This window comes from Pelmatolapia mariae, linkage group LG2 (assembly GCF_036321145.2).
Source record: "Pelmatolapia mariae isolate MD_Pm_ZW linkage group LG2, Pm_UMD_F_2, whole genome shotgun sequence".
Classification (NCBI taxonomy): domain Eukaryota; kingdom Metazoa; phylum Chordata; class Actinopteri; order Cichliformes; family Cichlidae; genus Pelmatolapia; species Pelmatolapia mariae.
In genome coordinates, this window is record NC_086228.1 from 5383622 (window position 1) to 5409827 (window position 26206).

Below are 26206 nucleotides of genomic sequence, written 5' to 3' on the forward strand. Positions count from 1 at the left end.
AGCTCTGCTCAGCATATGAACTACTGGCTTTCCAGCTGTGCCAAATGAAAATAATAATGATGATGACCAGAAACATGTGGGTTATTAAAAAAGAAAAAAAAATCTACAAAGAAAACGGTTATGAATAAAAGGCATAAATGGCTCTTTAAGTTCTGAAAATGTCATCAGTGAATCAGCGGGAAAATCTGAGAAAAAGCAGACTTAAGTTTAGCCTCAGCGCTGAATAACTTACTCTGTGGCAAAGGCCTGTAGCTTCTCATGGGAGTCTGCCTGCTGGATGTAGAAGTTGCTCGGACTCACAATGTGAGACACCACAACCTCAGTCTCTTCAAATCTTCGAATTTGGAAATCGGGAATCTTTAAACTGTTGGTTGTTGCCATTTTCGCACCATCAGAACTGTTATCACGTTCAGGGTCTGCGCACTTGGGACTTCTGGGTTTCCAGTGGATATTCACACCCACGATCTCTGGCTGAGTAGTTATATTTTGGCAGTCTTCACTTCCCAAGGGGCCAGGATCAGAGACCCTCTCCACTACCTCTGCGAAGATGTCTCCAATATCCCAGAGTTCAGTTTGTGTTGCAATCACGCAACTATAGATGAGAGAGCCACTTGACTCGGCTTTCTTCACTCTGAAGACTGGGGCTTGGGTTTCAAACTTTGCATTCAAAGTTTTTGGAGCAAGAACTTCTACCAGATCGGTGACAACGTGACTGAACTGGTCTTTTTGTGTTGTAATGGTAGGTGACACAGGCTGCTGTAAATCTGAACTGCATGCACGTTTAGCCCACTCCATGGCCGTGACCTCCAGTGAACCCATGTTTTTAACTTTTGCTCTGAGGAAGTGCAGCAGCTGGGAGGATGTTTGTTTTTGGTGTTGCACCTTGACATCATCTTCACATCCCCAGTGTAATAGTGCTGTGGTGTTCATGGGTTTTGGGTTACTGAGCTCGGGGAAAACAGCTTTTAAGGGAGGTAAAAGTATTTGAGGCCTCTCTGCACTTCTGTCACAGCTCTCATCAGCGACAGGTGGAAAAATCCCAGCATCCGCTTGGCTCTTCTCCTCAAAATCAACCTGCTTTTCTTCAACCTTAAAATCACAACTGGAAGTCAAAACAGTGCTGGTGAGGCTTGAAGAACGCCTGCATATCATGTCGTCCTGATAGCCTGCTGCAGGCTTCGAGGTGAGGAAGCGTTGTAGCTGCAGAAGAGACACCGTGGCTCCCAGTACCTGGATTGCTTTTGCTATTGAGCTCGCCATCAGCGAGTTCTTTAACATGGGCCCAAACTTAAAAACATCTGTAATCTGAATCTCTTTGACACCAAGCTGCTGTATCTGATTTCCGCTGACTCCATTTTTAACTTTAGGAAGGAGACAAACCTGCGGGTCTGATGGGGAAAGCAGGCAGAGGTTTATTAATACAGTTACTTATCCATCTGTAGCCATACGATTAATTTATATCTTACCAGCTGTGAAGTCCTTTAATGAAGCTGAAAGCTTTGCGACTGTTTGACATTTCACATCTAAAGCTTTTGAGAGATCACTGAACAAGCTCCTGGGACAAGATGAATTCAGGTAACCTTGGACATCTTTATAGGCCTGGTTGTTAAAAAAGAAAAAACGGGGAAATTTGTGTGGTTTATTTAAAAATACACATACATTGTGTTTATTAGTTCAGAGGAAATCAATTTTGGCAGTCAGCTGATATTTCACGAACACACTGTACTTTTTCCACTGGTCTTAGCAATATCAGCTAACGTAACTAAATGCATTAATTAGTCGCTTGCTTTCCAGCTAGCTTTACCTTGGTGGTGAAGTTGCGAAGGTCTTGTTCAAGTTTATTCCGGGCATTTTCCAACAAGAACAGCTGGTAAGTTAACTGCACTTTCTGGGAGATCATGGAGGGCGCCGACTGGAGGCTGACAGCCAGCTGGTGAAGAGCCATGGCATGCGTGCCCCCTGCGAGTATGACTGGTGGCTAGTTAGCGGCTAGTTAGCTAGCCAATTAGCGTTATTATTCCTGACTTTGACGGTCCTTTTCTTTTCATAGATTTTCTTGGGGGTTCCGCAAATTACCATAGTGGAACAATTCCTTTTAGTCTACTTTTTGACCTCGGTTTCTTCTTCAAAAACCCAGTTATCATAAAAATGTATCCCACTCCTTTTTCCACCAAGGCCAGACCGCCATCTTGAGAAGAGGCCCCAGTGAGTAGAGGTGGGCGGAATGGATCGATCCAAATATCGATTGTGTCGATACCAACACTAGTATTGGTATCGGATCGATACTAGCAGGATAGGATTGATACTTTGCTTGTATCCTTCGAGTTCAATATGTAGCCCGGTGAACTGTGTTAATTATTTCCTTGGAAAAAAATAGACCTCAAATATGCACTTTGAAGAAAGTCCAAACCTTTTTGTGTGGTTTAAAGACAGAAAAACTTGCATTCCAGGTCTCAAAAAACCCAGTTTCAAAAGACCTGAAAAGGTGAAAGGTGTATTTTGTTGCGTTAACTAATTATTGTGGAAAGTAATCAGTGATATAGTGGTGATTAAAACGATAATTCATGGCATACTACTCTCCCCCAATTAGCTACCTGAATAACAAATAATAACAAATCCTGGCCCTGTATTTACTTGGTATTGGATCGATACCAGTATTTGTAGTGTGGAACAGCACTACTGTGAATGAGGGAAAGTGTGAATGTTGAATTTTTTTGTTGCAATGTCCAGGCAAGTATATACATGTTAAATGACAAGATATATAAGATTAAGTTTTTGTACAAAGTATCGGTATTGGATCAGTATCATGATACCACCCTGAATTTTGAATTTTTAAAAAAAATTTTTTTAGACCTGGAACTAAATGTGCCTGTCTCTAAAGTACTTTGTGTCTACATCTGTTTTTAAAATGATATAAAAAAAATAGATTTCAGACATCTTTCATAGTGCATGTTTGAGGGTTTTTTTTCATTTCCAATGAAATTAACAATTAAAAGAATTTAGAACTTTTTTTTTTATCAGACAGCATTTGACAGTCTAGAGCAAGGATGTCAAGCTCATTTGACATAGTGGGCTGCATACAGCCCACTTTGGTCCGTAAGAAGTTTAACCATCCATTGAATTCCTCAGATATCTTCATATAACAAAAAAGAAGTACCTTTTAAGCAGTATGTCTCAGTTTTTCTACACGATAAAGAAATGCTGCTGTATTAAATGGAAGAAATCTGTCCATATTGTAAGTACTGGATGTAATAGACTATGACTTTCTAACTGTGGGCCCTCTTTAAAAAGATAGAAGTTTCAGTTGTAGATATTGAATTTAACTGTTTATCTATTATTTAGTTACTTTGGTGTGTTATGAATGGTTACGGAGGAGGTCCTTATCAGTAGGAAAAGCTGTCAACCTCATAGAAAATACAGTTAAAAGTCCCAAATTTATGCCCTTTTTCTCAATTTTTTTCCAAGTCTGTCTAGTTTGACAGAATGGAGTCTTTGGCGGTCTGATTCTGGCCCAGGGTCCATGTGTTTGGCACCCCTGGTGTAGAGGTAGAAACAGAAAGTCGTGCAACTTTGCATGCAGGCTGTTGCTAATGTCTAAATGCCAGTAACTATCAACACCAAGAAGAAGAATGAATACAATTTACTTGTTGCATTCCTATGGTTTGACACCTAATGCTATCCACACAGTGTTCTTTTCTTCAAGTGCTCTTTGCTTGAACTTGTCAAGCTGCTACTTGATCTAGAAGCTGAAACGTGTGGGTGGGGCAATACAGACATTTTCCTAAAGTTAATATTGCTCAAGAGTTAGATTGATAGGCAGTTTTGCTGTACCCGTGATAATGCTGACATCACATATACTGGTTCCAGTTGCAAAACGGCACTTTGCATCAGTTTCAAGAAGAGGGATTTGCCAATAGGAAGACAGCAAGAAAGATTGCTCAATGGCATATCTTTTTTTCTTTTGGTGTACATCCAGAGGTACTTGCTTACAATTTCAAATATCTTTTCATGCTATTGCCAGTGGATCAGTACTGTAGGATGCAAGTCAAAGTTTAATGTTGTGTTGCTTAGTTTCACTTAATCTTAATGGACGACCTTCTCTGATCATGACCTTACAGTCAGGATTTTATGATTTGGTGGCATTTCACTTATAATTGTTCACCTTCCCACCTCACTGATTTATTTTGTAGATACTGAAATGCGGGGAATGGTATTCTTAAATAAAGAACTGCAAGATATCGTGGTTATTCAGTGCGACATGTTTATTATGTAAACCATACACCGTTGCAACATCTGACCACAGTCTCCAGGGTCAGAGCCACACATTATATATTACAGAACAGGCTGGTGAAATGACATTTCTTGTAAAAAGACAAAATAAGCCATTCTTATGTAAAAATATATACAAATCAATATGTTTAAACAAAAGCTCTCTTACAAGGGTCTATATGGCAATTGTGTTGAATTATTCAGGAGTCCAGTCGTGACTCTTGGAATGTTCTGCAAGGCTTCATAGACGTCATAAAAATGTAATCCACTGGCTAAAGCTTTTAGTTTCAAACAAACATTCACAATGAAGAATGGATATGAACTCTTGTGATTCTTGATTTGGCGTGCACTGTAACCAAACCACTTGGGAATCAGTAATGCCAATTTCCAGTTTAAGATTTTAGCTGCAGAGGTCACGGAAAGTTTGCAGGTATGTCCTGCAAGATTGTAATCTGCAATAACCAAAATCTTCACTTTTCCACTAAGTTTATGGTATGCTTACTTTATATAGCCCATGTGCATGTCTAAAATTATCTAAAGAAAAAACCTGTAAAAGACTGATTTGAGACTTCACACCATAACAGATCTCTGTGTGCAGCACAGCTTCCTGCTGAACATGATGAAAACTGCTAACAAAACAATTGCAAATAAGAAAATTATCATCATTTGCCCAAAATGAACTTCCTGTGCCTTTGTGTGCAATGAACAGTACAATGAAGGGTTCATCAGATATTCTGTCACCGTAAGGTTTCTGACTCTCGTAAAGCATTCTGCCTCACTGATATCGGGCACTGTAATCGCCGTCTCATTTAAGACCATCAACCATCTGTTGTCACAGCAGTTGAAAGGATTCCCGCTTATATGCATGACAGTAAGGTTTGTGGATAAAGCACGAATCAACGAAGGGTTTAAAGTCATAAAAAGATTATGTCTTATGTCAATTTCTCTCAGGGGAGAACAACTTAAACTGCTGGGAATTGTATCCAGCAGGTTGTTTGATACGTTCAGCCGGGTTAATGCCGGCATGCATGGTAGAGACAACAGACGAGAGCTGGTTAAGTTGATCTCACTGATAATTAAGGACTGAAGAGTTGTTTGCACACCTTCTAGCGCCCCCTCTTGCATGACCAGTGATGGATTTTTTGCAAGGCTGAGGGAAACCAAAGAAGTCCCCTGAAATGTGTTAGGCTGAAGCATTTTTATGCCGTTTCCTTTAAGATTGAGGTGTCTTAGAGTCCCTAAGTAGGCGAATTCAACACAAAGGTCATCAAGGTTTGTTCGCTGTGTTGAGTTAATGCTTCCTAAGTGGTCAGCAGAAGTGCAAGGTTGGACTGAGTTGTCTTGCAGATTTAGTCTTTCTATTTGTGTGAGTGCACTGAGAAAAGGTGGGGAAATATATACCAGCCTGTTGCTTTGCAGGTCAAGGTGCTTTAAGGAGTGGAAGAAAAGCTGGCGAAGGGGTCCTGAGTCAGAGTCATTTCTCACATCCCAGATGATGCTTTGTAGACAGTTATGGCTGAGATTCAGAGTTTCTAAAGACAGCAAGAGGCTTAAAGTCTCGATTGGGAAAGACCTGAAGTGGTTGTAGCTCAGGTCAATATAAATCAGTGGCATGGGCCTCCAGTTTGAGTGTAGGTTGTTTTTTATTGCAATTTTTTCACCTATAATCTCACTATACAGAGAATTTGTCTCTGACACCACTGCAGCCTCTGAATTTAAGGAACCAATCATGTTATTCTGTAAATAAAGATACCGCAAATGGTTCATATTCGGAACGATTGGAAAGTAAAGAAGTTTGTTGTGGCTCAGATCAAGAACTTCAAGCCTGTACAGCCTGCTGTCCTCATGTGTGACAAAAAACTCTACAGAGTTTCTGCTCAGATTTAGAAATTTCACTTGACGCAATTTAAAATCACAAATGTGCGCAAGATTGTTTTTAGCCAAGTTTAACACCTCTAATTGAATCAGTGATTCGAACGTCCCTTCTTCGATCTCAGATATCAGATTGTCGTCAATAGCAATGGCCCTCAGGCTTTTACTCTCTGTGAATAATTTGTGTGAAAGTCTTGTTAAAGCATTACCGGTCATCTTGAGCTGATCGAGGGAAGATTTGTTTCTAAGGTAGTGCTCAGCTGCAAAGTCACTCAGGCCGTTCATTGATATGTCCAAATCCTTCAGCCCGCTGAGGGATTGGAGGGCTTTGCTGTTATTGCCAAGGTTGTTGTTTAGTTCGTTTCTGGACAAATTCAGCTGCTCAAGTCGAACCAGGTTTTCAAACAGCCCCTCGGAGATGAGATCCAGCTGGTTGTTGCTCAAGTCCAGCTGCTCCAAGGAAGGCAGCTCAAGCGTGTGCAGCTGTCTGATGAAGTTATTGGACAGGTCCAGTCTTCTGAGCCTTACATCCAAATCCACAGGGACAGAAGAGAGATTCCGATTGTTCCAGGACTGCTCCTTGAAATTAAAGGAACACAGTGTGAGCCTCAGAGATGGGACACTTTTAAAAAATATCAAAACCAACAATTCTGTAGGCTTAAGAAATAAATAAATAGTGCAAATTTAAAAACATTTAGCATTTATATTGATCATGTTGAACCTACCCTCGAAGCATAATACGTCAGTCCTGTTACGCAAAGGTCATGGCTGAGTGACCAGAGTAGTAGGAAGTTGGAGAACATATGTCTGACCATTCTCCCTCTGCTGCTGCTGCTAAACTGTACCACTGTTGTTGTCAGAGCTCGTATGCACTCACACACACACACACCAACACCCTCTTATAGCCATGCTTCATCAAAAAAAAAGGGAGAGAGAAAACAGCTGTGGCCACCAGATAGGGAAGGTGGATACTATATTTAGACAATAAAGACATGACCACTTAGACCGCCTCTTTCTATCAAGCTTTAGGTCACATGTAAGCAAAAACCTTATAATTTGTAAAAAAAAAAAAAAAAAAAAGGTTTGTAGACAAACATATTGTGTTTTTAGTGCTAAGTGAAGCCACTTTTAGAGATAAATGCATTTAGAATTTGCTAGCACTTTAAATATAAGTTGAGAAATAATTTGCACCGACGCATATTATCCCATTTATAACAACTTTAATTAGATGATGATACATTATTTATTGTGGTGTTCAAGAACCTTCCTGGGAGATAAATTTATACATTTGTTTGTTCCTGACAAAGTCTCTGGAAACGGAAAGCGTTTTAAAATAGACAAGAGGAACAAATAAGCAGACAGCGCGTAGGTGGAGCAGGAGGGAAGCCCCCAGCAAGGTACAAAGGAACACGCCTAAAATAGACTGATGAAAGGAGGTGCTGGCACATGAGTACAAATGTTTAGGAGTCAGCCCAGGACATGCACCCAAATTCTACATTTTAAAGCTAATATATATTTGAAAAAAATGTATTTGCCTGGCAGGAAAAATAGTTTTCCTGCTGCTGCCACTCTGCTTTATATCTGCACAGCCCTCATGCTGCTCAGTGTCAGTTTCCCACTTCCAGCAACAGTCAGCTGCATCCTTATCATCCTCCCACTGTCTTGTTTCAGTTCAGCTGTATGACACCGAAGAAGGTTGAGTCTTCATCTGTAGATATCAGGGCTGTGGGCCTGTCTGGGATCACCAGTTCTAGCTCGTCATCCTGAAGCAACTGCACTGTGCCTGCAACAGAGGACAAACGCTGTCAGAAAGTGTCTCTGTATTTAAACATACAGTACATGTTTGCCATACACAAAAGCCTTTTTACTATTGTTGCTACTTTTGGATTGTTTTTTTCTTGCTAATGGACTTGCATGTTGTCGGATATCCTGGATATTATGGCCATCTCATGGTTTTTATGAGGGGTGGTCCCCCCACTAGGAAGTTGGCTTGATGGGTTTGTTTCAGATGAGGGGCACTGCCCAGGGCAGAAAAATGGAGCCAGTGCAGAAATACCAAAAACTGCAGTTTGTCTAATAGATGCTTGAGGCTGGCACCAAAACCAGGTCAAATACTCTATAGACTCCCAGTTAAAAAGCCTGTACAGCATTAACAAGCATGTTTATAGCCTGGCACAAAAGAAAGATTTGGGGATTTATGGATAAGCTAGTGCATGGTAGCTGAATTTTCTTTTCTTTCTTTTTTTTAATGGAGGCTGGTGATATTTAAAACTCAGGGCGTGCCCAGCTTGACAGGTGTCCCAACACAGGAAGTTACAGTTGACTGCACTTGCGGTGTTAGGGCCTTTTGGAGCGTTTGTAAACTGAATTATCTGAAAAATTATTTGACTTGCTGACTTGTTTGAATGACTACAGTTCGTGAGATTCATTAGCCTCTTATTTACCACCAGTAAGTAGACACCCTTTGCAGAAAGCTAAGCAAGCTCCAGTTATGGTTATGTCTGGTTCCAAAAGTGCAAAATAGCAGCACTCAAAATGCTTCAAACTATTGGCCGATACAGGCCTAAAACCTGGAATAAACTGTGTAGTTGCACAAAGGCCCTGATATAAGATGAACAGGGATTATTTTGAACTGTAAATCATGCAAAGCTACTTTAGTATAGTGTCTAAGAATAAAAATGTGGAACTGGAAATCAGCACGAGAGATCGACTTTCAAGGAACAGTGTAACATTTTCAAAAATATGCCTACTTGACCTCGATAAGTAGAGGAAGGAACAGCGCTGTGTATTACAGAGAGCGGCTGTGTCCAAAATCAAAAAAACCTCCACAGCAGCAGTCTCTCACTGACCTGCAGTGTAGCATGTGTTGGCAGGATATCTATCGGGCATCGCTTGCAGGCAGCGCAACAACTCGGCTTCAGCTGAGGCCCTACTTCGAACGACATGACCCATAACTATGCTTGGGCTTTCAAACAAAACCTGCAAATTAAGCAGAACATTACCTAACTGGTTGGAACAAATCATATGCATGATCAATTTAGTTCTGCTCGAGTTAGAGTGACACAATACTTGTCCAAACACCAAGTAATAACCGTCTTCTTGGACAACAATTCTGTTTTCCTTTTGTGAAATTGCATTTCCTCGCTGTGCAGAAACAATCCAAGAGATCACAGTTATATTTCCTGTGAGAAAAAGGCAAGATACGCTTCATCAAAATAATGGCAGAAGGCACAGCGGTACAGCCAACGACTTGGATTTAGTTTTACCTCTTATGTCTGGCCGTTTGTTAGTGTCAGCCCTTAACTGCAGAAATGCTGTTGGAGCTGGCAAGAGAAGGAAATAAACACTCTACTTTCATTTTTATTAACTTAGCATATACTGTTTGTGCTGTCATTACCAGATTAGACTGGAACTAACAAGATATTTTCAGTTCTCAGCTCTGACCCACCTCTAGAACTGCCTGGGTCCCTTTTGACTCTCCTAGAAGATATCTTCAGAGAACTCTGAGCTTCCTGGAAGACTCTTGACTTAATGTCCTATGAGAAAACAAAGCCTTGCGATAAAATTTATTATTGCAGCGCTATCTGAACAACTCACTAATGGTATAAATCTCAGTAGTACAATGTCCAAGATGACTCCATCCTGTATAATCAGTGACATACCTCGCTTGTTTTAAGCATCTTGGCCAATTTCCCATCGACTCCCTCAGAACATGGTTGATTTAATTGTAGAATTATGTCTCCTTGGAGTTTGCGAAAATCATTTTCTAAAACCCTGGCTCTGTGCACCAGGAAAAGACTGAGACAAAACATGAACGCTGTTAGTGATAATAACGCATTATAGAGCATTTTGAGACTAACGAGCTGTCCCCCCCCAGTCCCCAAGTTACTCAAACGAGCCACGTCACACATCAGTACACTCCGGAAACCTAAACGTTCAGTTTCAAAATTAGTTTTTAAATGAGGAACTATCTTTGCCCTGCCTCTCAAGATGGAACTCATTTGGACTGCATGAAAATTACAGCCAAACTCTGAGATGTATTGTGAAACTCGCAGTCGAAGTAAAAAGCCACATTTTAATAAAGACAAAGGCTTCGCTCGCAGAGCATCATTTGTTCTTGTCAGTACTCGTGCCAGCTCAGTCCGATATGAAAGAGAAGTTGTAACCTTTTAAATTAATACCACCGGCTGCACAAACACAAGAGACGAATGGTTTAGACAGAAAATGAAACATTTTAATCCATCAATCAACTCCATTTACAAAAGTATATCCCATTTTATATACAGTATGTACAGACATGTATTAACAACTATCATTTCTCTACATGGATTCATTCATAAGGTAACTAAACAATAGCGCTGTAACAAAACATATCACTGATATTCTGCAGGGATGTTGTAGTGCAAATGCGCGCAAAATATATAGTGCTGTTGCTCTGTGCACACCTTATAACTCCAGCTTTAGTGGATTTTCTTTAGTTTGCATAGATACTTTTATACTTGTGTTGAACATTTGCATCATCTTTCATTTTCTTTAAACTGTTAATATATTCAAATGAATTAAAAAAGGCCAACAAAGCCCCAGAACAAATAGCTACTTTTTTAGCTATTTGTTTTTTTGTTTTTTGGAGATACAAGATTATCATTCAACAGCACTTAGTATACATCAACACAGTGTCCTTCCTCACTTTAAAGAGAGATCCCGTCCTTGCCGGTACAAAATGGCGACTACAAATAGAAACTTCTCTCTGATGAGAACATTTGGTTCATCGATCTCTGCGCAGAATTAAAGTAAAGGGCAGCAGAAGTTGTCTTATTTGGTTCATTTGAATACAGACATCTGTGAAAGTGAACAAAAGTCACTAAAGGGGCGTCCTCAACTTTTACCAGCCCTCTAAACAGAGGCAAAACATAGGCTTTTAAATTACTGTGTCAATCCCACGTCAGGCAGGATGAACAGGCAGTGTGACTCTGGGCTAACGTGACTGCTGCTTTTTGGTTACGCATCGGGGGGTTGGGGGTGGGCGCTGGTGACTGTGCAGTTATCCGTTCTGTCCAGCAGATGGAGCCTCTCCAAGTCTGACACTTCCCAGGAAAGTGGTGTGGTTGGTCATATTGATGAGTGTGTACTCATGAGCTATGCGTATGTAGATCTTTTGGCCGGCGCGGAGTGGGCTCACACCAGCCGTGTAGCAGGTGTTGAACTTGCGCTGGCCCGTCTCAATGCTGCAAGTACAGCGGAGGAATGGGCTGGAGTCCACCATCACATCATAGCTGGCAATGTCAGTGAAGTTGAGGTAGTACACCTGGTAAATGGGGCGGGGAGGGGGCGGGGATGGAGGGGGCAGGGAGGGAGGAGGGGGGAATACAAATCACAAGACTTTAAAGTGTGTACGACTCCACATGATAATTTCAGGGGTTATTTAAAGCTGAAACAGCTGCAATATTAAAGAAGCCAGCATGAATATGAGTTATGAAGCTTCACATTTAGCCACAGGGAAAGGGCAAAAGAAATACATCTTACATTAAAAAGGTAACATTTATATGCTTAAACAAAGCCGGCAGATCAACTCTGTCATTCTTGAGCTTAGCTTTAGAACGACTGCCAGCTCTTTTGACTATCAACTGTAAATTTAAAGAGTTACGTCAAGGACCGTACTCACTTCTACCTGACTATATATGAAGTAGACACCGTCCAACAGCACCTCTAGCTGCCCAGTGCGAGAGTGCATTTTAAACACGCGGTGATGGATGGACACCATCTTCCAGTTCTTAAGGATGCCTTGAGACAGATCTAAACATGTCACAACAAACACAAAAAGAGGGTCAACATAAACAGCTTTCAGCAGTGCTTAACTGCAACCAGAGCTCAGCATTGACACACAGTATAAACCTGCTAATGATGCTTACCCATGATGTGATGAAGGATAATCAGAATCAGTTAGCATGCAACATGAGTATGAGTTACCATTCCAGATTGTAAAACGGCTATAGGATAACTTTAGGGTGTCTATAATCCTACACAGTGCGATGGGTAAAAACTGGTAGTAACATTTACCCTGGATAGAAAATCCTTGGTGAGCACAGAAATTCTTAAAAATGACCAAATCTGGCATGCTGGATCTCAAGTATAAACATTCACTGCATGTCAACAATCTACTGTGTTTATATTTTTTCTCTTGTAATTCTGAGGTTTAGCAGGCACGTCTATTAGCACACATCCAGAACTCTGTGTTTAACCAATGGCAGGGATTATGCATGCTTTTTTGTTCTGTGTGACTATAAATGAGCGTAGACGGAGCACCCACCTTCTCTCACTTGGATCGTAGTTTCCTGCCCCTGCAAGTGAACCACTGCTGGCTGGAAGACAAAAGATCTCTGGTGACTAATCCAAATTCACGTAAAACAGGAGAACAGCTGTTTCACCAGAAGCGGCGACTGGGAGAAAATTGTATGTAAAATTTTAAAAAGGTGACATACTCTTACCTGGAATTCCTTTGTTTTGCCCTTGTCAGGAACCCCTGCAAGAGCAAGAGGGAGACGTGTTCAAATTCTGGCCTCTGCACTGCTGAGGTGAGAGGATGATTAAAAGAAAACAAACTCTGGCATAGTTTAAAGATAGATCATTTCTGCTCCACACAATGTTTGACATCCTGCACCAGAAACTCTCACAGTGCGAGCAATGAGTGAATCAATTTTGACAACTTGAGCCCCATTCTGCTGTGGGAAAGTGTCTGGATGCAGGAAATAACTGTAACCTAAGAAAAGGATCTCTCTGCTCGTTTTCAAGCTCTCTGGCTCGAGTATTGCTTATTGAGGAGGATTCGATGCAAATTTTATACCTGCTGGACCTTGAGCGCCTGGCGGTCCTTGTGGCCCAGGAGGTCCTGGAGGCCCTGCAGGTCCCACAACATTGCTTCCTGGAATACCTGGGATTCCAGGGATACCCGGTGGCCCCTGTGGACCTGGGGGACCAGGAGGGCCAGGTGGTCCTGGCACAGGCCTTTTTTTCCCTGTGGAGAAAGATGCAATAAATGGTTAGCAGTCAAGTTAGTTTTAATTATAAATCACCACAAATCACTAATTTGCCCCTGCAGCAACTGTGCAGATTGTAATTGCTGATATTACAAAAGCTACAGAGGCAAGTATTACATTTACATAGATACTGAAAGCTTGTCGCCCACTTTGAGTTAAGGAGGTTTTTGGATTTTGGAAGACTTCTCAAGTGCATTTGTAGAAACTTGCAGCAGATAGCAGTCAAATGAATGACCATAATAACAGAAACGTATGCCGGATTTTGTCATACCTCTTTTTTTCTCTTTCCTTTTTTCCTTTCCAGTTGATTCTGAAAGAAACCAAAGCAGCGTGATTAAGCTTCAAATGCCCTCTTCAACAATTATCATCTCAAATGACACATCGAGCATCCAGATCATTCCATGTAGGTATCCTAAATAGGCTGAAATAACAGATTGAGATGGTGTGCACTGAACACTAGAGTGGAGGTATGTCAGTCTGTGGTATCTTGTAGTGTAGTAATTTGTAAGTGTGGTTTCACCTCCTCTGTATGAACAAGTGCCTTAAGCATTCACAGGCAGTGGAACTGGAGAAGATCATTAGAGAGATACTTTATCCTGCCAAAATCCTTTTCTTTGAATTAAGCCCAGATGGAGAATGCAGATGAAAGTGTGTGTGTGCATGTGTGTTTGTGTGTGTGCGTGTCTCCTCCTTTACAACCATGTGTATGGATGTGCGTGCACGGATGTTGGTGGGGCATCTATGTCAGTGCTTGAAAGACGAAATGCTCTCAGTGTTTGCATCTGCAAGAGGGTGTGTGCGCGCACACGTATATATGTGCCGCGCACAGCTGAAGAATCCTTTTCAAAAAGCTGTCTCGGTTGCTCTTGTGTTTACCATGTCATTATAACTACAAAGGCCATTTAACCTTAAAACCTCACAGTTTGAGTCCCCCCTCAAACATATGGCCAGTGTTTCTCCTCTGGCTAAATGACTGGATGCATCCGCATAGATTTCTCTTAACGAGCAGCCCTATCTGGAATCTGGTGCCCGTTAGGAGTGCCGAGGACACACACACGTGCGCACATGTGCAAACACAGGACACACACACACACATCTAAGGCTGAGATTACAAAAGCCTTTGTCTGTGCGCTAAGAGCAGAGGAGAGACCTGGGAATGATTAGTGTTTAGAGGCTCGGGACTTTACTGATTTATGTATAAAGTCTTGAAGGTGAGTTTTTTTCTTCTAATTTAAACACAATCACTAAACTTGCCCCCAAGTATTCAGTGTCACGAGACAGACATTGGAATGCCTTGTGATCGTGCTGCACTTGTTGCACTCAGACGTGAAACTTCAAAGGCTTCCCTCCCTTTTTTTCTCTTTTTATTTGCATAGTGCAGATTCTAAACAAAAAGAAAAAAAAAGAAAAACTACAAAAGCAAATTCAGACATACCGGCCACATGGTTTACCACGGAGCTATTGATTAGCATAAATCAATTCAGCAGAATTAATGAAAGCTATGCTCACGCATGGTTGCCGGGTTCTCGAAAATGACTCACAAAGTCAGTATGCTTTTTGTCATTTGCTGCGACATTAATGTCACTGATAACACAGCTGGACTCCAAAGTGCGTAACTGCTTTGCTGACAGCTTCAAACAATAAGAAAAATAAAAAAATTAAATTAAATTAAAAAAAAAAAAATTGGTGGACCTAATGTTATTTTTAGTGGAGGGGCGGGGGATTGGGGGGGACCCGGGCTTCGTTGTCTGTTTCAAATTGGTGCAGCCCTCCCAAACTCCTTGTTGTCCTTGTTTGCCATCCAAGTAATAATCAATCCCATTCCATTGAATCTCTCGCTCTATAAACACGGCAACATTATGCGGTGGCGCTGCTTTGTTAAGTAAGCACAAAGCAATAAAACATCAATTCCACACACACACACACACACACACAAAGAAAGAAAGAAAGTGAGAAACCATTAGCAAACAGTTTTCAAAATTTAAGACCTCTAAGCCTACCATAAGCCAGTTAATTACACTGAATTGAGTCCCGTTCAAGCAAATGCGCGTTACAGAAAGCATTGCTCAACAGTTGACTCGCTAGTTGCCAAGTACATATCCAGAAAACAAACTGATGCAGGTGCAACCAGAGAGCTAAAGTTAGTTTTTCTTTTTGAAAAAAAAAGAAATGATTAATGGAAAATAGATGATGTGCTTGAAAAAACCCAACAAAAACAAAAAACAAAACAGAAGACCAACTTAGGAGGCAAAAAACAGTCTTGTGTTTCAAGGCGTAAGGATCAAAGAGACAATAGTATTAAAGGATGTCAAATGTTCATAACACGCAAAAAAAGGGCTGCACCTGTTTCTGGCTCCTTGCCGGGGCTTCTTTTCGCTCGCTGAGTTATGCCCCTGTTATCCTCTGTGCCGTGGAAGTCAGCTTTTCTGTACAGTAACTTCTCCTGGTGGGACACAAAGGAAAATATCATTAAAGACGGAAAATTACGCACGGAAAAAGGTGCCACATCTTTTGAGCACGCTGAGCCTATTGTTACCAGCTGCTGCCACCTTAGATGAATTCGGTGAACCCAACACAAAAGGGCTGAATGCTACAAAGTTTTTGAGAGCGAAACTCTTGCTACAAGTGGCCTTTTCTATTCTTGGGGGGTATAATGTTTGCACAGACACAACTTGGGGCAGTTGAAAAGATGCGAGACTCTGTCAGCCAGCACATTCACATGCGGCCAAGTCATTGTCTGTCCCATTTGGGCTGTAACACATCCTGTAACCCAAGTCACTTTTGTCTGAGTTTCTGACGTTTGAGACAGTCACCTGGACACGACTGCTTCTAAAATTCACCTTTTTATACAAAAGGAGGACATGAACTGCGGTTAATCTGAGAGGAATACCCATTCATATGGCACCTGGTCCCAGCCCTATTCAGTGGTGGCATGAATAAGCTACAAAAAAATTGTCAAAGGAAAAGGATCTGATGTAGCTGGTCTGGTCTGAGCTCATCCCTAAAAACAGGGGAAGTTGCACTACAGCGGCGGGTCGTTCCCATGAGCAAGTGAGCGGCGGGACAAACCGCACGTTTGTTCATATGGGACTGGTTCTGGTCGACCTACATTCACATGAACTCTGTAGGACGCACTGACCCGACTTTAACACATTCGAGACGTGTCTGGCTCTGACAAGGCAATGTTTCGTGCTAAGGATTTAGAGTTTAAAATATGGATTGCTCCAAGTCGCTTTCTGTTCGAACAGCCAGTTTGTGATCACATCTTTGGAGGATTCCCAGAAAACAAAAAACAAACAACCAAAAAAAAAAAAAAAAAACCCCTCAAAAACTGGCACTGAAAACACAAACGAGACCACCCAAAGCCAACTCTTTTCATCGAGCCTCGCAGTAAACGAGACAGCTTTTTGGTCACACTTTGGGGTGTCAGCATAAATAAAAGGTAATAGCCCGAGACATTAAGGCTCTCCATTGCTGACAACCAGACAGCTTGTAGAGAGCTGGACATCTGCTCGGTGTTTGGATAACTGACATCTACCAAAGCAGTGACGCATGCGGCACCTTAGCACGGATCAAAAGATAATAAATAACCACGTATCGGCTCGCCTTACTGCTTAGAAACAAAGCAGACAAGCTTACCGACAGACACTTTGGCCTTCCTTGGGGGGCCTACCCCAGTAGTGCCCAGGATGATATATTCCCTGTTTCCATCTGTGACACTCGAGTAAACATCGTTATTAAGCCCCGATGACAAGTAAGCTCCTTCTCCTGAAAGCAGCGTGAACTCCCAGGGTCTTTTTGTGGGCCTTTACAAGGCAGAGCCGCTGCAAATCACAAAAAGAAGTTATGGTTCGAATTTCTTCTATACCTCGTCTCAGATGTGGGAACCCTCCTTTTTTCCCCCCCTCTGGATGGGGGATGAGATGTATCATGTCAAACACCCGACGCCGACTGTGTTGGGCAAGCTCGAAGCAGTTAACGTCTACATCCCTGACCAGCTGCCAGCTGTGTCTGACCTTACGAGCACGGGAATTCCAGCTTGATGGAGGACTGTGTGTTGGAACAGTTTATCGGCGCGCAGACCTCCAGATGTTCCTGCGAGCGGCAACGTTTGCTGTTCATTTGGTGCGCAGGTGCCTCCACATCTCCTCTCCAGCTGTTGGCATACTGGGGGGGGGCTTTTACCTCTCAAAGGATTTGTGGTGTATATTCAGCCATATGGCGTTACACTTTCTTCTGTTCTGACAGCCAAACACGATTCAACAGCCAATTTCTGGCCCGAGATTAAGCCCCAGCAGAACGACAGAAGACAAACAAGCAGTCTGCGGGGCTACTACCAAACTGGTGCGGCTCGTACTTTAGATGAAGGCAACAAAGTGATTTTTTTTCTTCTCCTCCTTACATTATATGACTATGAGAAATGGTTTTTCGCCCTTTTTTGCTTCATTTCACTTCATTACAACATTTACAGCCTTCGTACCCTTCAAAGGCACGCAGAGTTACAGTAAATCAGGATGACAATGTGTTGGTATGTATGCCAAGTGCCAACTATTGAGTAAACCATTCTTTTTCAGCGCACGGGGAGAAAAAAATGCTATTAATTAGAGGGCTTTCAAATCTTCAAAGAGTGGGGGTTGCTGTTGCGCGCAGATTCCCCGTTGCTTCGTGAGGATATGACTAAAATTCAATCACCCCAGGGATGTGTAATTTTGGGATCACAAGACTCCTTTTTTTGCCTTATTAACACTTACTATTACAAACTGCATGTATTCTTACCAGTTAGCCTCAAAAGATCCTTGACATTTGCAGCATTTCAAGTTTAATGCAAGAAATAAAATGCTGCAGGTCTCCAGTAGCATTTTTTACTCTCAATTCTCCACAAATACAGACTTTCTGGCTGCAGCGGTGTCTGTAAATCTTGCAATGTCACTAACAGTTAGTGACTGCTAAGTTGTGGTTGAAAATTTGATGCTGCAAAGCTTGAGAAGGTGAAACTGAGGGCTGTTTGGGTGTGGTTGCGATTTACATGCCCATCACTGGATGAATGGGCATTACCAAGTTCAGTGGCATGCATACTCCTGAGAGCTGATTGCACCTAATATTCCTGTGATTTGCACTCCTGGCCACTTCTTCTTAAATATCACTTAAAAAAAAGTATCCTCCCCATAGCCCGTATCAGAGCCCGCTCTTTGAAAGGCCATGTGTTTTTAACCATAACTTGGGTAATTTAATAACGCTATGCATAGATTGTCATCTGAAAATCTGTGGAGCTCAACCTAAGGGAAATGTAGCCTGTCAGCAGCCAATCACTTTTCAGATTGTTGCAACACTCGCTGGCAAACCTATTCCTTGTTGAATGCTGAGAATTTATTATTATGGTGGATGTTTGCAACTCTGGACTCAATCTTTACTGGGCGTCTACGCCATCTGTCTGTCAAGACGATGCAAGCTTATACGGAGCAAACGCTCGCAGCCTCGCCGTTTCTGATGTTTCTGCTCTTACGACTTGTGCTTTTATGTCTGCGCTGATTGATCCCTGATATGTCGGCCTGCTCTCAGCGCATGTACAATACTGCTGTTTTAACCAATTATGCAGCGGTCACAATTAAAGTAGATGTGGGTGACAGCCCACCCGGGCGCCCCAGAGCTTGTACGCTGCTGAGGACTTTGCGTCCCATCAAACTGACTTTTTTAATAGCCGTTAACTAGACTCCAGATGTTTTAGCATCTGTTCTTCGGGGGGACTTTAAAGGCATACATCAGAGAGGAAAATTATTTCATATAATAGCTATAAGAAAAGTGTTAGACTCAAGAGTAAAACGCTCTCTGAGCTTACGTTTTGAAATGTTTCTGTGGACGTTTATTTCGTTTCACTCACTGCTGTAAGGTGAACGAGGGTCAGGCTGACTGAGGGAGACACTTGCTCTCGCTCGCCTTACATCACATTTGTGGCACAGATTTTAGCGCCCCCCACACACACACACACACACCTGGGAAGGGGATTTTTTACTGTTGGGAACTATGCGGGGTCTGCTGGACAGCTGGGATTTACTGCCTTGCTCAAGGGCATACCCACTGCGACTGGTGAGGTGACGACTGTTTGTTCACTTTGTGGGCCCAGATCATAAATGAGCAGATCATCGACTCATTAAGAAGCAACTAGAAAGATCTGAAAAAAGTGAGAGCTTTTAAATTAGTGCTCAAAGTTTAACTGTTTCCGAAGAAACAAAATGAATTTCTGTTACAAAACTCTTCATATTTCCACTTGTGGTTTGACTGCATAGTTTAGATCTCTTAAGACCTATAAACAGTGCCAGCTTTGTCTGCAAAACAATATTGTTTCCAATACTGTGCTTACATCTGAGAAAATGAAGATTATAAAATGTTTTTTTTTTGTAAAACATCCAAGGAGACACAAATAGTCCCACACAGAGTCTGAACTCAGTTTGATAGCTTTTGGTTATTTTCTTTTTTCGCCTCGCATCACCTCACGGGCCTTTCCTCCCCTGTTCAGGGAGAGATTCTGGAAACCGATTACATACTTGTAGTATCACGGCTTGTACAGCCAAGATTCTTATCTGGAAGTTTTAGCCACGATCACGACCTTCAGATCAGGTGTGCAACTGCAAAAAGAAGCCGCAAAGAGAAGGCCAAGCCTCAGTAATAACTCAACTTGTGTTTCTTTGCAGTGGAAAAAGTGACAAGTGTTGGCAAGATTAAACATTCAAGAAAAAAAGCATTACATACTAACTTAAGAGTAGAAGGAAAAAGAAAAGAATAATAAACAGTAAGTGCTATATATTTATAGCATTTAAAACTAGTTTAGTGCTAAGACAGCTGATTTTCACTTCAAACAACTTTATTCTTCCTTGATATCATGACTTCAACTAACCAAAAAAATAATAAAATAAAATCATCTTTTCATTAATTCATTGTGGCAAAATTTGCTCCCGACACAACAACTGCAGTGGGACCTATCAGAAAGATTCTCTGTCGCTATTCCACAGGTGTGTAGCTGACATCAACATAAAGGCTGACTTCAAAGACAGGTGTGGTTATGCTCATATGTATGAAGTATTACGTACTAACGCCGCAACCACTCTGTACCTGGGCGTCACGGTTGGTGTGATGCCAATGCGTTGGCGCTCTCTAGTTTTTGTTTGACACTGACCAGCCCCGCTGAATGGCTGGATGTTAAGGTTGCTTTTACATGCCGACAGACCACACCGCTTGGGTTTTTCAAGACACAATTCGACCACAAAACAGGTCCATCTGAACGGAGGCTGCAGCACTGCACTTACGTGACAACAGAGCCTCGCTGTTTCATATATGCCATGTTGGAAAGCTGGCCTGTGTTGGTATGGACCTGACTTTACTGCATTTTGCTTTAGTTTTCTCAAGGCATCTCATGTTTTTGGTTACACTTGTCTGTATATACCTGGCCATCATGTGAAATTTCCCCAATGCTCCTGAAGTGCCTTTGATGAAGAGCTGTGTGAAAAATCCAATAAACAATTTTTAACCCTCCCCAAAAAAAAAGAAAAAAAAGAAAAGAAGAAAGATCCTTCAAAGGAAATGCCAGAAAAGCTAACAAGTGTGGCTGCTGCGTCTAAATGCCACATGCTCCTGTTTCTCCAACTATGTAAACTGTGGGATGTGTAATCAGAGTTGTTTAATGCAGACATCTGGCAAGGACAGCATCACAGCACTGTTAAATATTTACAGCTGGGCCACAGTCTTTCACCTCATGAAGCGTCACCATCTGGGCCAAATACCAGGCCCATCTCACTCGGCTTTAACTGGGGGAAACCACTACTATCTAAAATAAGCTTAGCAAAGAGGACACACAGAGGACTAAATTAATAGGCTGAGCTCATGAAAGGAAAATGTTAACAGAGCAAATCCAAATATGAGCAATGGATCTCATTAATCTTTCCTACAGAGGAGTAAATGCGCCCATCCTGGATAACTTGAATTCCTCTGGGTGGCTATCCAGCTGACAGCTCTGAACAACTAAATGTCCAGCCAATGCCCCCCCACACAGAGTATCATTTTCTCTGTTAAAAGGTTACACAACTGCTGACATATGAGCTAATTGAGCAAGCAATGCAAAGTTGAGAGGTGCACTCGGGCCTTTTGTGCTGATGAAATTAGGGAGTGTGTGTGTGGTGGTGTTGTGGTGGTCTTAGTGGTTAGTGGGTTGTTGCCAAAAGCCACAGACAACACAAATGACCGTTCAGTCAGCCCTGCTGCCAAGGAAGAAAACACACACGAGAAGCGGGGCTGGCTTTGCTCCAAGTACCAAGTACCCTCATCTAAAGTCCTGATGAATTTACATCAGCCCTTGGGCTTTGCACCTGCTGGTGATCCAGTTAATTTTCCGTCCACCTGCTCCAGCACATAGCCTGACCTGCCTCTGCGATTCCAGCTGGGCAGGCTGCCTAAGTTCTGAGTACTGGACCTCTGTCTGCTCTGGGAACGAGACAAATTGGGTTAAAATGTGGTTTTACTTAATAAAAAATGCGCCCATTATATTAGTCAATGAGTTTACTGAAAGTTATCCCCCCCCCCCAAAAAAAATAAATAAATAAATAAAAAATAAATGAAAGAAAGAATTTTCTTTACTCAACAAAGGCAAAAATCGGAACCACAACTGCCCTAATGCTTGCTCAACTTACGCCCACCCTGGATGTGTTTACCTGAACCGGAGACACTGGCCAGGTGACAAGATTTAAAGCCTACACCTTTTAGTGCGTCTCAGTCCAGAAAGGCGGAATGACGCACACGGGGGCGCAAATCCATCCTTTCAAAAACAACAAAAAACAAACCCCATACTTGTCTGGAAACTGAGCTGACAAAACGCCGTGACAGGCTACTGTAAAAGAAGTTGCCCAGAAACATGCCGTAACAGCGCAGACACAAAACCTGACACCGTGATACCGGGAACAGGAGGACCGAGCGGAGGTGAATGAACACGAACAGCCTCCGCGTGAGGAATGACAACAATGTCGCCTTAAAGAAGCTCCGGTGTCTCTTCATTAAGTTTTTGGGTTTTTTTGTTTTGTTTTTTACCTCACGACTCTCTCCTCCGCGGCTGCTGCCGGAGTCCAGTCGGACTGGGTGGCCGAGCGAGAGCACCTCCGCCGGGTCAGCCAGGTCACTCCCCGCCAGTGTCATCACTGAGTCCCGCTTCTGGTGAATAATTTCCCTTTTGACCTGGGACCGAAGGTCCAAATAGCAGACGAGGGTGACAGCGTGAAGGGTCAGCGACAGCAGGAATAATCCCAGGAACACAACGCTGCTGCTCCGACTCCTGCACTTCTTGCTGCACGTGCACGGAGCCACTATGGGCATCACTTTGTCCGGGAAATCCTCCGCGGATGAACCATCGCGTGCCATTATCGGACGGAGGGGCGAGTCATATGCTCCTTATCTCGGCATAATCGGCTCGTCTGTCTCGCGCGGGCCGCGGCTATTCATTTACATGGAGACTCATAGGTGCAGCTGCAGCAGGTCGGTGCAAACTTCTCGGAGTATCTGTAGTAACAATGGAAACCCGCCCACCTCTCCTGTGATTGGTCCGGCGCAATTAGCAGCCCAGAGGCTGGGGGGGTGGATGCAGTAGGTGCAGTGGTTGAGCGACACCCGATGGAGAGAAGGAGCTACTGCAACGCCTCTGAGACAAAGATGTGAGAATTTCTTCCCCCGCTCTTTTCTTATGTTTGTTGTTCAGTGTTGTGTGATTATTTCATGGACTTCTTTCAGTGATTTATTATATCTTACCCGAGTGTGAATAGGAAAAGGGGGGTTGTCACCGGTGTAATGTATAATGTTTATACGTGTGCTTTTTTTAAAAATGTGTTTTAGGGGTTTGGACATGCAATTTTTCACTGGCCTGCTTTGTTTGGCACTTGGTTTTGTTATGTGGGTGGCACATGAAGTGGTGGTCCTGTGTGAAGAACTGATTCAGAAAATACTGCCCGGTATTGTTATTGAAAGAGAACAAGCGGTTGATGGTTACACTGCAATCATCAAAGAGTGGAAAAGTAGTACAAATTATGTTCTTAAACATTCTACAAATTATATGATTATAGGTTAGTGCATCTGAACTCTGTCAGGCTCAACATTATGATAGTGGGCCTGGAAGGGAGTCGGTGTCACGGTGAGGTCAGCGTCACTTTGTGTACAACACCATCAAATAATCTAAACATGTGTCATTCGGCTGGATCCGGGGAACGGTTTGACATTTGTGTTACAAAAATGCCCGCTGAGAACAATGCTTTAACTAGGCTGAATGTGGGCTTTGTGGTTTGCACATTTTCAAAATCCAAACTCAACACTTTGATCTCCAAGAACCAGAGGTAGCCTGTGAATCTGGCCGTCTTCGGGCCCCAGGATGATGAAACCTAAGCAGGGCAGAGACTCGGAGGGCTGATAGATCACCTCGTTAGATTAGTTTTCCGGGCAACTGCTGCCAAACATCTGTCTTTATTTCACTGGGACAAACCCTGACATTTGTGTGCACTTGACCTATATGGAGGTAAACTTTTTCAGGCTGGGAGACGCATACTAGGTCTCACTCGATATTACAGGCTAAATAATGATGAAAAGTGGCTTTTGGAATTCCAATGAATGGTATTTTTTCACTGTGTACTCTCTCTCTATATATTACTGTGAAGTTTACCACTATACAAATATAAGAATCTATTACTGTATTTCTTTTGGTTCAGCCAATTCCCACTGCCACTATATTATCACGTTTTTTCCCCCATGCACAATTAGTTTCCTTTCTCCAGCTCATCTAGAGGAGAAAAAAAAGTGATTCTAGTCAGCTGCCACTGAAGGGCAGCATTGCCAAGCCATAAATCAATAACGCTGCATTCCAGTGGCCTCATAAAGTTGAACTAAAAAAAAAACAACAAGAAAAAAAAAAAAACCAGCACCATGCAAGTTGCATATTAACATGTAAATACATCTTGCATAGCCTCATATAGCATCTCTGAGATTGTGTCCTCAGCATCATCCCCTTTCTCTCCTGAGAAGTCATTTCCTCATTGTTAGCATACGATAGTGAAATTGAAGAGAGAAAGATATTCAAAGTAACCCTCATAGGAGCTGTGACTGAGGGCTCAGCCTAAGCACGTTTGCCACGCTTCTCATCCAAGCAGCACGCACAATGACTTTTAGAAGCAGATGATTTAGGACTGGAATAGTTAAGCGCACGCACTTCCTGTATTTTCAGACAAATGGTCACATTTTAAAATGTTTTTTTATTCTATATAAATGTATATGAAGGATTGCCCTAGGTTATTTATTGCATTATTTAAAAACAAAACAAAAAAACTTATTTGCTTTTAGGGAGGCCTTAGCTAAAGGTCAAACTCAACTCAATGCGCCTATCTTCTATCCCCTGCCTTGTTTCAGACAACACAACTCAACATTAAAGCCTGTGACAAATGAAACCAGTTTTATCGTGATTGGGTTTTTTGGCATTGAAAAGAGCAGGAGTAATTCGTATAACGTCCCCCGGGCTTCAATGCGGCGTTCATAAATGGTGTGCCACTCTATCCTCTCTGAGCTTATAACAAGATTTAGAGGCTTTCCCTGCCAGATGATAGAGTTTTGCAGAAGGAATAGGCGCTCTTATATTTTGCCACGGAGAGTTGAGCAGTTGGGCTGTGGCTCGTGGCTCTGGGAGGCTGCTGGAAGATGCTCTTGGCTGAAGAGTTCCTCTCTAGCCCTCTGATAAGAACGCAAATTCAAATCAACTTTCATTTGCTATTAGGAGGACTCAAATTTGAGTTAAAACGATTCAAACCCAACAGTATAATGCCACTACATGCTACGGTAAATTGTTTTGGACCTCTCCACCACGTACATCACCTTCTCAGGAAGGACTTGCTGTTTCTGCACATTGAATTGCAGAGGTGTAACCTTGACTAATTGATATACTGTGGCATTTGATTTCCTACCTATAAATCTCCAGTAAATTGGACCATCTCTGCCATTTCCCCGGACAATGATTCATCCACTCACATTGTGGGTGTCTATCTTAAGAGTCCTTATCAAGATTGGAGCTCTCTCTCTCCCTCTCTCTCTCTCTTGCTCTCTGGTCTTTTTGTACTGTGCTGCTTTTGTTCCTTTACCTTTGTCTCTTTTTCCTTTTCTTTCTGTTTGCTGACTGCTGTGTGCAATTCAGTACCAATCCGGTGTGAGTAACTTAATTGATTTTTTTTTTTTTATTCCACAAAGAATCGCTTGAGTTTAGTGGCCTTTTTAGCATGCAAACTGCTGTTTTGTGTCTTTTCTCAAGGCAATGGTGTTCAGGGGAAACAATGCTATTTGGACTTATTCATTGACAGGACTTGGTTTTTTTTGTTGTTTCGTAGCATTTCACCTTAGTTAAATGTGGGCAGAGTAGATAAAGACAGGAAACACAGGCTGAGAAAGGAGAGTATGGCATGCAACAAAGGACATCTTAGAATATTAAATTATTAGAAATTCTTATAAATTAACCAATCATCATTGGTTGATTAGTCTCTCTTCTCTATAGCAATTCATGATGTAGTTTTATATGCTGTTTGATATCAAACATGATCTTAAACAGTATTTTTGAAAAAGAAGATGAGAACAGCATAAAAAGAAACTATTTAAAAAATACTTCATATAATCTATGTACACTACTGTGCAAAAGTCTTGAGTCACCCCCCGTTTCTTTATATTTTGCTTCAGAGGATTTGTAATCTTTAGTGGTATTGAGGAATAGTTCAGTAGCAAAAGTTGTTTTGTTTTTTTTGACATTTTCACTCATTTTTAGTCCAGTCCTTGTATCTGACCATTTTCAGATAAATGTTTTTTAAACTACATAACACAGATCTATGAATCATTAAAGCATAAAAGAGGCACATAACGTAAGGAATGAGCCAGTGGTGTGTCTAACCTTGCCAGAAAACTTATCAAATAACCAATTTTAAATGGTATCTTTAGATACTTTCTAACTAGCAGCCTTTCTCAAAAACATATTTGTACAA

The 26206-nt window shown here is 42.0% G+C and overlaps 3 protein-coding genes across 4 annotated transcripts; all 3 read right to left on the reverse strand.

Annotated features, from left to right (window-relative positions):
- Positions 1-4259: 4259 nt before the first annotated feature.
- LOC134634920 (transforming growth factor beta activator LRRC32-like) lies at positions 4260-7001 on the reverse strand. The gene is made up of 2 exons (XM_063484381.1): positions 6867-7001; positions 4260-6720 (listed from the first exon to the last, which is right to left on the reverse strand). Exons 1-2 carry the CDS (start codon positions 6954-6956, stop codon positions 4840-4842), a joined length of 1971 nt encoding a protein of 656 aa, XP_063340451.1. The 5' UTR covers positions 6957-7001; the 3' UTR covers positions 4260-4839.
- Positions 7002-7351: 350 nt separating this feature from the next.
- Positions 7352-9989, reverse strand: LOC134634929 (tumor necrosis factor ligand superfamily member 13B-like). 2 transcript variants are annotated; one of them, XM_063484394.1, is made up of 6 exons: positions 9804-9989; positions 9590-9677; positions 9408-9464; positions 9211-9323; positions 8991-9120; positions 7352-7924 (listed from the first exon to the last, which is right to left on the reverse strand). In XM_063484394.1, exons 1-6 carry the CDS (start codon positions 9987-9989, stop codon positions 7809-7811), a joined length of 690 nt encoding a protein of 229 aa, XP_063340464.1. In that variant the 3' UTR covers positions 7352-7808. The 2 variants fall into 2 exon arrangements, with proteins under 2 accessions (XP_063340464.1, XP_065325544.1); XM_065469472.1 differs by having other exon boundaries at positions 8991-9323; positions 9804-9978.
- Positions 9990-10399: 410 nt separating this feature from the next.
- On the reverse strand, positions 10400-22669 carry eda (ectodysplasin A). Its single transcript, XM_063484407.1, has 8 exons — positions 22248-22669; positions 15519-15618; positions 13447-13485; positions 12983-13153; positions 12627-12661; positions 12449-12500; positions 11804-11934; positions 10400-11446 (listed from the first exon to the last, which is right to left on the reverse strand). Exons 1-8 carry the CDS (start codon positions 22572-22574, stop codon positions 11183-11185), a joined length of 1119 nt encoding a protein of 372 aa, XP_063340477.1. The 5' UTR covers positions 22575-22669; the 3' UTR covers positions 10400-11182.
- Between the last annotated feature and the right edge of the window lie 3537 nt (positions 22670-26206).

Excerpts from the sequence above, each read along its gene's own strand:
- LOC134634920 (XM_063484381.1), bottom strand. The coding sequence starts at position 6,956 with ATGGTCAGACATATGTTCTCCAACTTCCTACTACTCTGGTCACTCAGC. Across the intron at positions 6,721-6,866 it reads TGACGTATTATGCTTCGAGG|GAGCAGTCCTGGAACAATCG; the intron begins GTAGGTTCAACA and ends TTTAATTTCAAG.
- LOC134634929 (XM_065469472.1), bottom strand. The coding sequence starts at position 9,953 with ATGTTTTGTCTCAGTCTTTTCCTGGTGCACAGAGCCAGGGTTTTAGAA. Across the intron at positions 9,324-9,407 it reads CAAACGGCCAGACATAAGAG|GAAATATAACTGTGATCTCT; the intron begins GTAAAACTAAAT and ends TTTTTCTCACAG. Across the intron at positions 7,925-8,990 it reads CAACACATGCTACACTGCAG|GCACAGTGCAGTTGCTTCAG; the intron begins GTCAGTGAGAGA and ends CCTCTGTTGCAG.
- eda (XM_063484407.1), bottom strand. The coding sequence starts at position 22,574 with ATGGCACGCGATGGTTCATCCGCGGAGGATTTCCCGGACAAAGTGATG. Across the intron at positions 13,486-15,518 it reads CGGCAAGGAGCCAGAAACAG|AATCAACTGGAAAGGAAAAA; the intron begins GTGCAGCCCTTT and ends GGTTTCTTTCAG. Across the intron at positions 13,154-13,446 it reads AAGGAAAGAGAAAAAAAGAG|GGAAAAAAAGGCCTGTGCCA; the intron begins GTATGACAAAAT and ends CTTTCTCCACAG.